Source organism: Leopardus geoffroyi, chromosome C1 (genome assembly GCF_018350155.1).
Source record: "Leopardus geoffroyi isolate Oge1 chromosome C1, O.geoffroyi_Oge1_pat1.0, whole genome shotgun sequence".
NCBI lineage: Eukaryota > Metazoa > Chordata > Mammalia > Carnivora > Felidae > Leopardus > Leopardus geoffroyi.
The window spans coordinates 219,319,135-219,333,561 of NC_059328.1; the positions used below are offsets into that span (position 1 = coordinate 219,319,135).

General features: G+C 55.6%; 1 protein-coding gene across 1 annotated transcript in view; it reads right to left on the bottom strand.

Annotated features, from left to right (window-relative positions):
* Positions 1–3,160: 3,160 nt before the first annotated feature.
* PER2 (period circadian regulator 2) overlaps positions 3,161–14,427 on the bottom strand; it is a 31,059-nt gene continuing 19,792 nt past the window's right edge. The window contains 6 exon segments of the mRNA XM_045481939.1: positions 3,161–5,334; positions 7,389–7,539; positions 8,668–8,860; positions 9,762–9,939; positions 11,136–11,947; positions 13,838–14,077. Of these exon segments, the coding sequence (XP_045337895.1) occupies positions 5,185–5,334; positions 7,389–7,539; positions 8,668–8,860; positions 9,762–9,939; positions 11,136–11,947; positions 13,838–14,077 (1,724 nt within the window). The 3' untranslated portion in view covers positions 3,161–5,184.

Consider the following 14,427-nt stretch of genomic DNA (forward strand, 5'->3'; position numbering starts at 1 on the left):
GCCCCCACCGCGGGCCGCCCATCTGCCAGACTGGCCTCCCTGCGGGTGGGGTGAATGGTCGGTGGGGCCCGCGCCCTGGGGCAGCACCCTGGGGATCCCGGCCTGTTCCCTGCTCCACCGGCCTAGGTAACCTTCACAGCACAGCAAAGCTGGAATGGCAAGATGGGTTCTGGCCACCAGGCCTTTGCACCCACCGAGCCTTCCACCTGGAATGCTTCAAACACCTTCAAATGTCTATTTCCTCACTGTTTAGGTCTCTGCTTCCTTATTCCTCTTGCTGGTGGGAGTGCACCTGCCCCGCAGTAGTCCTGCCTTTACCCAGTCCCGAACCACTCACCAGGGTTTGGGATTGTCAGGGTCTGGTCTGCACCCCTCCAAGCTCTAACCATCCCTCATCAAGGGTACCTAGGACCTCCTATCTACCTCCAGCAGAGTTGGGCCTCGGCAGAGCCCGGGTGGATAGGCAGGGTGAGGGGATGCCCCAAGCCTGGCTGGAAAGCAGCAGGGGAAGGAAACACCCAGGGACTGCAGTGTAGTGGGTGGTAGGACTAGGCCACAGATATCCCCCACCCCAGCCACCTGAAGGTGGATCTTGCAGCCCTCCCTGTGAGTATTTCACTTTGGGCTCCTCACCAGAAGGACCTTTATAGACAGGCTAGTTTGATGAGAGGTTTGCAGTTTCCCAAAGTCACCTCACTGACCTCTACAAGTACCCGAGAGTTTCTTCTGTTGATTTTCACCTGTCCACACTCAGCCTCTTGTTTGCCTCTCTTTGGGCAGTCTTCGAAGACCTCTCCAGCCCAGCATTGTTCACCCAGGTAGAAACCTACTCCTTTCTTTCAGTCATCCCTTGTTGTTCTCGGTCTCCTCCACATGCCAGAAAGCTCAGCTCTCTTCCTTCCTTCCCCCTCATCTGGCTGCTCAGAACCCCAACTGCCCTTCTCTCCCTACACCTAGTGGTGGGGCTGACAGGGGAGGGGAGGGGGTTCAGTGTGGAACCCAAGAGAGCACATAACTGGCCTGTGACTTTACTGTTCTTAATCACTTAGACATCACTCCAGGGAAGGAGACCCCCAAGTAACTACAATTATGTTTCCACCCCTACTTTGAGAACCCGAGATATTAAAAAATAAACTCAGTGCTATTTCTTGTGGTCTGATGAATATGCCTCCCCTTATCCCTTGTATTGTTTGAATAAGACCAAACAGGTATTTTAGAATGCTCTCCATGAGAGGCAGTCCATGTTGGAACAGGATGGTCAGTGCTCTGGGGGAGGCCTTTGGGAAAAGATCAATAGAACACTTGATTAGATGGAGTATGGGTTTGGGGGGGAAGGCATGATAAAGGCGGATAGTCCAAGCAAAAAATGAGAAGCAACTAGTAATTCCAGGAAAAACAAAAAGATCCTCCCAAAGAGAACTGTGATCTCAACATACTGACTGACTCAGAAGCTAACAATTCTTCCACAGTCACAACAATATAACACTGTTCATGGGGGCTCAACATTTAGGATCAATCTGTAGAGAAGGCAAGAAAGTCTTATTATGGTTACAGGACATTAAATAAAGTTGACTTTATAAAAACAAAAGGATAGGTGATTATTGTCAGGAGAAGGGAGGAGGCTGAAGGGAGGGCGAAGGTCCTCAAAAAGCTTGTCTTACAAAGGAAGGTGGGGTTTGAGGAACACTGTCTAGAGTTGAAGGAAGGAGAAATTAGGTGCTAGGATATGCCTCAGTGTGACCAAATACCCTGAGGTACAAGGACAGAGCAGGGTATAGGAGTCAACAAAATCCTTGGTTGGACCAGAAGTTGCCCAAGGCCCCATCTTTGAAGTTAGCCTCAATTTCCCTTAGTTGGTTGGCTGGCTTGGCCTTTTCCTCCAAGAAGCCTGGCTGTTCCATCTCTGGGCCACCAGGCCCTCTCTCTCTCTCCTTTGCACAGCCTCCTCTAGTGGACCCATTTCCTGCCATTTGTCCCTTGGACTGATCCTACCTTCAAAGGTTGCTTGAGCACAGACTTCCTGAGCATTTGGGCCCTTTGATCCCCCCAGATCCAGGAACAGAGGCCAGCAGAGGCTGGGCAGGGCTGTGGTGGCCACAGGGGGACCAGTTAGCGGCAGGGGAGGGGGGGCAGGCCATAAATCCCCAGGGAACAAAGGCAGCAGCCAGCCTATGGACATTCAGGCCCCTTGTGGGCAATCAGCCCAGAAAGCTTGGAGAAGCTCCTTTTGGTCTGGAAATAAAGGTGGGGGGGTGCCTTTGGGGTTATATGGTAAATAAAAATGCAATTAAGAGTCCCCAAAGGCAGTCAGTTTGGTGAAACAGCCCTCTCTGGCCATTTAAGGCCAGTTTGCAGAGGCCTCTGTGCTTACTGGGAGGGCTTTGCCTTTGTTCCCTCACCCCCACGCCGTCCCCCCTGTCACCATGAAGCCAGGAGGCAGGGACTCAAGCCTCCCCCTCCTGCTCAGAGAGCTTCTGGGAAGCTGGGCACTGGGTCCAGGATCCATTCATGTCTCTGCTCCATTCCTCATGATCCTGGTGTGAAAAGTGGGAGGAAGTGGGGAACAGGACCCCACTGCTTTGCCCGGGCCCCACACGGCTCCATCACTGTGGAAAGAAGGACAGGGCGTGTGGAGTGAGGGGACGGGGTGGCTCTGCCCCATCATCTCCGACAGAGACAGGAAGCCTCTCTGGCTGGCGTCCTTCAGACCTCTGCCCTTGGCCCTGTGGCCAGCGCACGGCCAGCTCCCCTAGAAGGGACAGACACCCAGGGCAGGGCACAAGAGAAACAGAGGAGGTGCCTGGGGTCACCTTGGAGTGGAGAAGAGCTGGGGGCTGAGCCAAGCAGCCTCACCCCTGCATCTGCAAGTGAAAAGCCCATGGGAGCGCTGGATTACATGATTAGATCTACATTTTATGAAGTTCACATCCTAAGACTTCACTGGGCAGTGCGACAGCATGTGGTGAGGATGCACGTAAGAGAGACGCACGCGCACACACACGGGAAGGGACCAGCTGTGCAACGGAAGGGGTGAGGGAGGCCTCTGTGACAGAAGTTGTCCCGAACACGCATTTCTGGAGTTCTCTGTTGAGACACACCTTTTGGAAATCTTTGATCTCCATTGTGATTGCTCTGTGCTACATTCAAAATACACCCAAGGAACAATAAAAAATATACTTGCTTTATTTACCGATTTTCTAAAAAGCAAAACAGTCGTAAAAAGACACGAGCAGTAAACAAACATATTGCACTGGGTGAAGAAAGTTTGGTGGGTGCATGGACAAACCACTTGTCCGGCAAGGCTTACCAAGTCATGAGACAGACACGGAGAGCGTATTTACATGTCTGTTTAGGAACAGATTAAAAAGAAGGCTCAGTTTAAAATCGAGAGAAAGTTTTATAACCCCTGTGTAAGCACGCACACTAAAGGAAACACATCTCGATGCGCGGCATCGTGTAAACAATTTCACAAAATGCTCCTATTGTCAACTTTCCAGCACGTGTGGAGGCTACGCGGTTAATAACAATCAATGGGCGCGAATCATACGGTAACAATGCTGAGGGTAAACATTCATAGCAGTGGAGAACGTCTGGACGGCTGTATGTTAACGTAACATACATGTAACCTTGACGATCGGACTTCAGAGGCGGGAGGCGGGTTTGATAGCCTCTATTTTCCACACAAACGCACAGGCTACTACCTCATTCTGGGCAGGAGAAGGTGATGTTACTTTATAAATTAAAAAAACAAAAAAAACCCCACAGTATTCTTGCATTTGAGTTTATGGAAAACGGGATTCATATCCAATCATAAGACTGAAAACCAAGCAGGTTACAGGGAGGCTGACTCCAGGAGCCCCTTCTCCATCAGAGAACAAGGGGAAGCCTGCTTTCTTTTCCGTCTTTACAAACTCAGTCCAATTTTAAGTTCATTGTTTCACCTGTGGTAACTTTCCGTACACTCCAGGGACCTATACGACTTTTCCCCTCAAATCTTGGGGGTGCATGGTGCCACATGAGGTTTGGTGAGATAGACAGAGAGGCCTCACTCTTCCCCGGGTGTCCCACTGCCCTGAAAGTGCTGGTGACACCGGGGGACCTCACTGCAGAGACCGGAAGCTGCCCCGAGTGAGGTCAGGCTCATGAAAAGAATGAGGGCCGGCACCCCAGCCCAGGGCACGGTGGGAGAGGTGAGCTCGTGGCACCCTGGAAAACGCAGACGCGGTCACCAGATCGCGATGTCAGTGGCTACTCTTTGCCAGAGTTCCGGTCTGGGAGGTTCCCAACAAAGGACCAACCAGTACGAATGGTCCTCTGGGTGGCGATCAAAGCCTGGTCTGCAAAGGGAAGTCACCACGGAGGTAATCAAGCACATATTTTATCTACCTCTTGGTCACGGTCTGAAAAGGATACAAGAACACTGTAGAAATACACAGGAGATTCTGAGCGTGTGCTAGTCTGGTGGAGCCGGCCACACAAGCCACTGGGCCTCTTTGGTCCCGAGTGAGCATCTCCACGCCGTTCACCCCAAACACAAGCTACATCAGGCTGAAATGTGTGCCGCTATGGGACCTGAAGCCGAAGCTGCTGGTTTGCCAGAGGAGGTTTCAAGCCGTTTAATGCGAAACACTTCGAAAGAAAATCGGGAGAGGCTGTGATCCCCATTTGGCATGTTTTTAAAAACACCTAGTTCGACTAAATGATAATTTAGATAAAAAGCAGCCCCCAGAGGCCAGAATTTGATCTGACCCGCGCCAAGCTGGGGAGGCTCCCCGCTGTCTGTCGCAGCCTGCATGATGCCTCCCGACACCCACAGGGACCGGCGAGAAGCCTCCTCGAGTCCACAGACTTCCGGGAGCCCTGGGACAACCTCCCTGACACGTGCAAGGAGGGGGTTCAGGCTTTCTCAAGTTAAAGAATACTGAAAATCTGTCTGCCGGCCTCCCAACCTCCGTAGGTATGTTTTAAATATAAAAATGTATTTTCCTCCCAGACCCTTCCCACCCTCCGGTTTTAAATCGCCCCTTCAGAAAACCATGTGTTTTTTCCCCCTAAAATAAAAAAAGTGACATCAGCATATCTGTCCACTTCATGACAAACAGGTGAGAAAACCTCTCCTCTCCTCCCAGCACCTTCTGGCGCAGATCACGGCTGTCCGGGGTGGGGGGCGGGGCCAGGACAGACTTAGGTCTGTTCTTCCCTTCTGCGACTCAAGGGGGCTCCACTTCCCTCCTCCTTGGTGTCTGGGTCTCCGCTGAGACCCAGAGTAGGAACATCCTCCTCGTATGGCACGCAGATGTTGTCTTCTTCCTTGTTCTCACAGTAAACACACTCCTTAAAAGGAAAAATGTCAACTCAGTAACAAAAACGACATCCTCGTTACCACGGTGTAGTTCAATCTGAGGAGGTGCAGGTGACCAGGGGTTGGCCGGGCGGCTGCTAGAGGAGGGGTGGGTCGTGGGGCGCCTCTGAGGGGCTGCTGGGACCCTGCCTGCTCTTCGGGGAGGCCACAGCTGCCCCCCTGGGGCCGCGCTGCCCCCTCCCCCAAGGCCAGAGGAGAGTCCAGCCCTTATCTGAGCAGTGAGGCAAAGCCAGGAGACTCAGGCTCGGTCGCAGCTCCTCCTCTTCCTGCCTGTGGGGCCAGAGTCGATCGAGGCCCAGTATAACTGCCTTCGCCAACCTCAGTTTCCTAATCTGGGAAATGGGGCATCAGCGATGTACGGTCTCATTCCCCGACTGTCTGCTGCGTACCTGCTACGCGTCAGACACGTCCTGAGCGCTGGGACTCACCAGTGAACAAAGATGAAAACCCCTGCCCGGTGGAGGTGACATCCTCGTAGGGGAAGAGGGACAATAAACAGAGTGAGGCGGGTTCCCTAGAGTGTTCAAAATGAAAGTCTAGCTGGACGCGGAACAAGGCACGTGGAGGGGGTCCTATTATACGCTGGACCTTTAGAAAAGGCCAGAGAAGGTGGCTGATGGAGGGCTGTTCTTTGAGACCCTTCCCTCAGAGGGTGGAGCCTCATTCCCCTTCCCCGAAATGTGGGCTGGACTTGGTAACTCGCCTCCAGCAAAGAGGAGGTGATGGTGTGATGGAGGGCATCGTGGGGCCCAAGAGGCCTGTGGCTTCCTCCTGTCCTCTCTGGGGATCCGGTGCCAGGCCACAAGTACAGCCAGGCAGCCCTGTGTGGGGAGGCCTGTGTGGCGAGGAACTGAGGCCTCCTGCCCACAGCCAGCACCAGCTTGACAGGCATGGGAGGGAGCCTCCTGGGAAGGGGGTCTTCTGGCCTTCAGATGACCACAGATGCCCCAGCCAACATCTTGCCTTTATCTTCAGGAGAGACGGAGCCAGAGCTTCCCCGCCAGCTGCTTTTGAACTCCCAGCCCAAAGAAACAGTGGGAGATCATTAGTGTTTACTGTTTTAGGACACTAAGGTTTGGGGTCATCTGACACGAAGCAGTAGGCAACCGATACTGTGGCGTGTGAAAGGTACACGTGAGAGAAGCCAGAAGCAGCCACGTGAGAGAAGCCAGAAGCAGCCCCCTCCAAGAGGAGGGGGTTCCAGGCAGAGGGAAGGGCAGGTGCAAAGGCCCGGTGGCAGGAGCCTGCCTGCTGCGTTCAGGGGCAGGTGAGAGGCCCATGTGGTGCAGAGAGTGAGGGAGGAGAAACCAAGAGATGTCAGATTTTTATGGCTCTGCAGCACTGGGACTGAGACGGGGCCCCGTTGACAGGGATGTGACTGTCGGGGACCGGGGGAATGACATGAGGCAGGGAGGCTACTGGGAAGATCCAGCTGAAGAAGCATCGTGCTTGGACCCAGGGGTGACGCTGGAGGTGATGGGGAGTGGCCGGTTCCCATCCTGAAGGTGGAGGACAGGGCTGGCCACGGGTTCAGCTACGGAAGGACACCGGGCCCCCGAAATGAGTGGCTGCAGGGGACCCGGGGCTCAGGAGGGAGCGGGGAGCAGGGATGGGCACGCAGGTATGTCTCCGGGAGCCGCGGGAGGGGGCGCGTGGCCTTGTGGGAGCGCTGTTCCTATGGCCACTTAATGGTCCACAGGGACAGTGAGGGTTTATGGTAGGAGCAGAGCTTCCTGTTTCCTGTTTTGTTTCGTTTTTAATGGAAAACAGAATTGAAAGAAAGAAAAAACATTCCAATTTCAGCATTGGATCTTGAGGCTGAACCTTCAGAAGGCCTTTTCGGGAGCAATGTGGCAGAGCCGTTACAAGAAAGTTCCTCAGACTAACGGTATCGTGGGGTCTTTCGTTGTCATTAATGAATGCTCTCAAATTCTAGGAGATTTAAGTTTACAGAACACTAGCAAAGACAGTACGGAGCGGCCCCCTCGCAGTGCCCTTTAATGCGACGTTACGTGCTGTGACTTACGGTGACGTCCACGGCGGGGGGCAGGCGGCCCTCCCGCAGCCAGGGGTGTGCATCCTGCAGCTCCCGCGTCTGGCCCTCCGTGAACTTGGGCTGGGACTTCAGCAGCGGCTGCATCTTCTCCCTATCCTCCTTCAAGACGGTCTCCAAATTCCTTCAGAGAACATTCAGTTAGGCAATTCAGAATGTCTTAATAAGGGATTTTCGTGGTGTTCTTTTTCACACACTCATTTTCGGTCGACTCTTTCCATATTAGTATAATTTCAGGTGATTTTGTTTCATGCAAATTTCCTTTTTGTTTAAAATAAATTACCCTATTTAAGATAACTTAATCTCCCTAGTAAATAATCCATAGTTTTCCTACTAAAATGATAACCTGAGTAACAATTTTGATTTTATTATTGTTATTATTATTATGATTTTTGAGAGAAAAAGAGAGCATGAGTAGGGGAGAGGGGCAGAGGGCGGGAGAGAGAATGGTAAGCAAGTTCCACGCCAAGCGTGGACCCCACGTGGGGCTCGAACCCATGAGCCGTGAGATCATGACCTGGGCCAGAATCAAGAGTCAGATGCATACCTGACTGAGCCACCCAGGCTCCCTGGTTTTATTTTGAATTAGACACGGGAGCTGGTTACCTGCACAAGCTGATCAGCTGGAGACTCTTGCCATTAAGGCGGTTGGCGGAATAACTCCTCTGCCTCCTGCAAACCCTGACACTGCCCCGGCAATAGAGCCCCAGTGACCCCCCTACAGAGGCCGGGCTGTTCTGAGCCCCAGCCTTAATCCTCCTTTCCCCAGCTTCCCCCACCCTGGGGCTCCGCGGGGGCAGGGACCATGACGGTTCACTAGAACAGCGTGACAAGCAGTCACTGCGGTGGCCCAGTTCCAGACACCGCAGAGCAGCCGGTGGCCGAGGGCTGCTCACCTACCTCGACCTTGGCTTCGGCATCTCTAAGACAGACACACCCCGTCCACCCCACAGGGTTGCCGGGCGACAGAGAAGGGAGACAGACGTTGGCACAAATGCTTCGTGAGCATTGAGTGCGACGCCCAGGAGGGTGGCCGGGAGCCCATCTTCCTCACAGCCCATGGGAGGTCACTCTGCAGGGCTCCGGGGCACACTGTCCACACAGATGGCTCTCTGTGGGACCACAGAGCCACCCGGAGTGACCCTGCTTCTCTGTCTGCTGCACTCAACTCAATCTGAGATGAGGCTTCAGAGGGAAGTCCCCCCGACTGGGTGGGGGATCCCAAGTCCCTAGGAGAAGGTCGAGTGGTTACCGGGAAGGCATCTGGTACGTCATCATGATGCTGTCATCTGCGTTGGCCATCAGCAGCCAGACGGGGTCCTGGAGGACGTACTTGACGAAGTGCTTGCTTTCTTCCACGTCCGCCTTCACTTCTGCTTTGTGACTATTCTCTGAAGACTCCACGCTCCCGAAATACTTGCTGGTATGGCTCGTGTCACTACTGCCTTTAAAAACACAAAACGTGGCAAGTCAAAGCTTTTGACACAACGCTAAACCTCGTGTGACGCGCGTGTACAAGGCAACGGCAATTTTGGGGAGCTGAAGAGTTTTACTTGGCGGTGAGTGCCCAGGTTGGTGGATGTTCCTCCCCCCGTTTTCGGTCCTCAAATTTTTGGGGGAATACCAGCTGGCACCATGGAGGTGATTCTTTCCCTCCAGGGCCAGCCCCGAGAAGTCCAGATGGGGCTAGGTCTTAGAAAGTGTGGTCTTCTTTCCAAGAGCTCCCTGCTCCTTGACGAGGCTAGGCCACAGAGAAGCTGGGTCGGGGATCGCTCTCCAGTGAGCCTCCCGTGGGGAGCGAGGCCAGAGAGCAAGGGGAAGGGAAACCCCATGGGGGGGAAGGGGAGGGGTCTCAGTTTGTGGAGTGAGCTGTGCCCCTTACGGAGTTCCACAGCACACCGGGCTCATCCTCGCCACTCAGGCGTGCAGCCCACACCCCAGCTTCACATAAGGGGGGCTCCCTTGGCAGGGCGAACACCACCAGGCCTCCTAGCAGCCCAGAGAGCCGGAGGGACGGTCCTAAAGAGCCAGCAGGGGTGAGGCCTGCAATGCCAGGAGAGTGTAAAGCAAACAGGTGCAGGGCATGCCGACGGGCAGAGCTGGGGCAGAAGCAAGGGGCACGTGCCTGCGGGTGTGAACTGCTGTGGGCTCTGGGCAGCCGCTCGGAGGGCCAGCTGGATGCCTGTCGGGACCTGGTCCGCACCCGCTACCGTGGCCTGAGGTCGGGAAAAGCTGAGGATGCCCTCAGGTACATCAAGAGACCATCTTCCAAAAAAGCCCTGAATTGAGGCAACTAAAACACGTCCACTCCCGCAGGACTCGGGTGCTCCCAGGTCACCAACGTACCTGCTCCGCTTCCAGACGTATCGCAGCCCAGCGAGCTGGAGCCCAGGGAATCGGAGGCTCCGCTCCCAGACAGGGCCGACCCGGTGGCCGAGCACAGGTCTTCGTGCAGCAAGAGGTCAAGCAGGCCGCTGGGCGTGGAGAGGGCATCGCTGTTTGGCGCGTCTGTGGGCTCCTCGTGCTTCAGGAACAGGGAGAAGATAGCGCGGTCAGGATGGACCGGGTGGGGCTGGGGAGCTGCAGGGCACTGTGTGCACAGGCCAACCAGGGACACCAGGGACACGGCAGAGCGGGGTCCCCAGATCGCTGGCCCTTCCTTCACATGCCAACGAAGAAGGCCCAGTGAATGCGTCCCGCGGTTACTGGGACTACGGCAGCATGCTCGCCAGTGGTCTATGAATGCCTTCTAATCAACCTTAGTTTGGGGACAGTCACACCAAAGACAGCAGTTCCAGGATCCTTGAGGGAAAAGCTCCCGCTTGGCCTTCCACCAGTGCAGACTGGGGAGCGGGGAACTGCCTCAGCAGCACCAGGTGGCTGCTCCTCGCCGTGGGTGGGGCTCTGGCCTGGGGGGCGGGGCCTTGGGACCGAGGCCTGGCAGCAGCCGGGACCCTTCCGTCCTCAGAACCAGAACGGGAGGCCAGGACCCCAGAAACAGGAATTGGGAGGGCAGGGACGCACTGGGGAAGTTAGTCTGTGTTCACGAGGTTGTGCGTCCTCCTCTGGGGGCCCCGTGCAGCTCCCCCTCGGGGCGCCCGTGGACTGCACGGCCTCGCTAACACTACCACACGCCTAAGCTCATTCAGAACACAGAAGCGGTTCTTTGGAGACGCAATTGCAATTTCATTAATCGAGTGAGGACGGCACACTGGCGTCCCTTAGGACTTGGGAGGAAGGGAACCGGCCGCCTGGTTCCAGAGCTCTGTCCTCCGCCTCTACGTCCACCCAGGGTGCCTCCGCTGCCAGCTTCCCCGCCCCTGCCCCCCCCCCCCCCCCCCCAACGAGCCTTCGTTCTGGCAGTTAGGCTGACTGTGCTTTATCATCGGACTTTGGTTTAGAATCTCCAGGCGGCTCCTGGCCAGGCATGAAGTCACATGCTGCTATTTGGACCCTGCCTGTGCCGTCCATCAACCCAGCCTCCTTCGTTCGGATCCCCAGACAATGAAGAGCTCCCAGTGCTCTACTCTGATAGGGTCGCTTAACTGGAAGATGTTAATTTCTAGCATGAATACTTCTGTCAAAACAGAGTTTGGCAGAAGCCACAGTGTCTGACCACCCCCATCTGGGAGGACACGGGCTTGCCCCACCCCTGCCGTGCTGCGTGTGGCGCCCGCCTTAGAGAAGGAACATTGGGTGGGGGGGGGGAGGGGTCCTTACAATTGGCGAAGGCTTTGGCTGCCGGTCCAAGGCCGTGCCAGGTTTGCAGTCTGGCCCTGCCGCCGTGGTCTCCGAGGACCCTGCCGTTGTTGCGGCCACGGCGCTGCCCTCGGGGGCCTCCTCCAGCTGTAGCAGGTTGAGCTGCAGAGGTGAGCTGCCCCGGGATTCGAAGAGCGGAGGGGAGGCTCTGCCCGTGGGCCCAGAAGCGGATGGCAGGGAGGCTGGGGTGGCTGCACGAGATGCCGGTGGCCCACACTCTGCCCGAGGACACGTGCACGGCTGTTTGGGGGGTGAGGTCCGACCAGGGAGCTCAGGTTGCGAGGCAGGGATCATCTCGGGCAGGAAGTTAGGCTGGCCTGGGAAGAAGGCCTGGGGCAGGCTGGGGGTCACCGTAGGGAAGGAATAGTTGGGTAACACCAGTGCCATGAGGGGGGCCAAGGGGACAGTGAACGGTGGGTGCTGAGTGTCCATGGGCACGGTGGGCACTGCGAAGCTGGCATGGGGAGCCACGGGTGTGGCCGCCACCGGCCCCGGCGTGGGCATGAGTCCTGGGGCTGGAAACACTGGCAGGGAGTAAGCTGGCATGGAGTCAGGGAAGGGCGTTGAGGGGCGGCTGGACTGGGATGTGTCCGACGGCGACCAGGCCGTGGCGTTCAGGCCCACCAGTGGGGGCCGGTGGGGCGCCAGCCCCCTAGACCCGGTGCTCTCGGAGGAATCTCGAGGCTTGGCCCGTTTGGACTTCAGTTTTCTGTTCTTCCCGGTTTTTTTCCAAGATGAGTCTATTCCAGAGGCATTTCTTAGTCCAGGGGTGGCTAAAATAATGGGAAGAAAAAAAAAAAACCCACCAGAGTTAAGATGTAAGTGTTTATGTGACTCCTCTGTGTTGGTTTTTGGAGACTTGTAGAAGTTTAGAAACGTGAGGGCACCTCCTAGTTCAGCAGTCTGGGGTTTCCAGATGTCAGCCTGGGGCCCACTGGGGCCTCCGTAAAGGTGTCCCCTGACCCTTGGTGAAGTGAAATAATCAGGGCAAAATGCTCATGAAACCAGAGTCAACCAATTTAAGACTGCCCTTAACTACAAGATCACATGCCTGTTTCCTTCTGCTATTAAAAAGTCCCTTCTTTTGCAAAATCATAGTGATGAAAAGTAGTATTTAGAAGGTTTTATTTGGGCCAAAAGAAGTAAAAAGGCTGCTGAATCTATGCTGTTCTCTGACACTGGTCTGTGAAACCTGAAGGATAGACCCACTGATCTCATCAAACCTTATTTTTGAATTTTACAAGTGTTATCACTACTGTTCCTTAAAACAAGAGACTTCCTGCCTCACCTGTCAAACAAAGCCCGGACTGCACCTGAGCGGAGGTCTATCAGGCGACCAGTGCTGCAGAGATGATGCCTTCTTTAGAAGGCGGGAGGTCTGCACTGGCAACCAGAGGACCCTGGGCACATCCCCACACCACCCCTGGCTCTGCCTGGTGCGCTAGCAGGACTTTGGGTCGGAGTGTCATGCCACGCCTGGGATGGGTCCCAGGAACCTCAGCGTCTCCTTTCGTGTCACCTAGGGTAATTTGGGACTTTTGCAGCGGGTACGCGGGGACACCTGTGCCAGGGTGTGGTCCACACCTTTGCTCCATGCTGAAGACAAACCAGCCAGTCTAAGGCAAAGTGGTAAGTGGGCGGGGGTTTTGGGATTCAGACTCTGTTTGGTGTTCTTCCTATAGGAAATCTGTCCCCTGGTGGGACTAGCGGCTGAAGCACTGGGCTCCTGGGATAACACATCAGGGTCTAGACAGGGCTGCTGTGGACAGCTGTATAGTCTGTGCACTGCAAAAACAGGGCCAAGCGGGCAAGAGGGAGCTGGAACTCTGCACCAAGCCAGGCCCTCAGGGTGGGTCTGCCCACAGTGGGAGGTGACACCTTCTTCTCATTTCCACAGAGATTCTCTATGGCCTGGCAGTCACCCTGAGTCTGGGGAAGAAGGAGAAAAGGAACAGAGTAGAAGAGACACGATTCTAGAGAGCATCAGCTTCTTTTACTTCTTATACATTCACCCTGGTGTGTCTGCCTAGAGATGGTGGGAGCTGGGAGCTTGTGGTGCATGTCTCCTGGGCCCACTAGCTCTGATCCCCGTGCCTGGCCTGGGGGACCCAGGGAAAGCGTGGTGTCTCTGATCAGTCCAGCCCTGTCTATCTGACTCCCCCCCACGCCTTTCAACCAGCCGCTGGCTCTCAACCCAAAAGGCAGCTTTCTGCACAACCAGGGGCTGTCCTCCGGCCCTGAGGCCAGACCAGCCAGGAGGGCACATCTCCCGAGGAGAAGGGTATCAGCCGGGGCTCCTCCCCGCTCAGGAGCCTGACACCGCATGCCCCGTCAGTACTGCGGACAGGTGGGGTCCCCTGCCCCTCACAGCCACCCAGTGAGAACGTCTGACGTGGCATTGCTGCAACGGGCCCATCCCACATTCCACGGGGGCCAGCCTGGCGCTATCGCTGCTCTCGATGGCACTGTGCCCTTAGGGACCCGAGAGGACACCTGTTTCTACCGCAAGAGACTGCATCGCCTCCAAGTTCCAACACGTATCTCACAAACGCGGGGGTCCCAAACCGGGGACATTTCACACTTCGAAAGAAGCATTGGACCCCATTCCACCAAGAATATGAAGCTTTTAGAAATCCACCTCTAGGTCAGGTATCGCCACTTACTGCTTTCGCTCAGCTGCCCCTTGGATTTTTCTTGTAAGTAATAATGGCAGCGAGACTGGAAGACGTGGAGCTTCCGCATCTCCTTGAACTTCAGCAGGAAGCTCTGCTCCTCCTTCTGGGTGTGGGCGGCCAGCACTTCCTTGGTGAGGCCCAGCGTCCGGAGGGGGTCCTTCTCCGCGCCCAGGCCGCAGGGCCGGCCATCCAGGGACTCGGGCCCGCTCGCAGCATCTTCCACCAGCTCTGTAACACGAGACGGCACCTCTGCTGTGCAAGGGCCCCGGGGGCTAAAACAATGGATAACCCACCCCGCATCTCTGAAGAGAAATCCTTCGTGAAGCTGAGATCCACGGTGAGCTCACTTAGCGCCCTGAGAAGGCTAACAACGAAAGACGAAAGTCCATGACGGAAGTCTCATTGCCTGGGGCGGCTCCAGGAGCAGACTTCTAAGCACAGGGAAACGTGGGGGATCTCGGGGCTCAGCTCAACGTCGGAGACGCTCCTAGTCCCTAGCATTTAGAGCACCACAGACAGAGCTAGCGCATGACCCCTATCCTGGTTCAGGCGTGACAGCCGTGACGGGACAGGGGCAG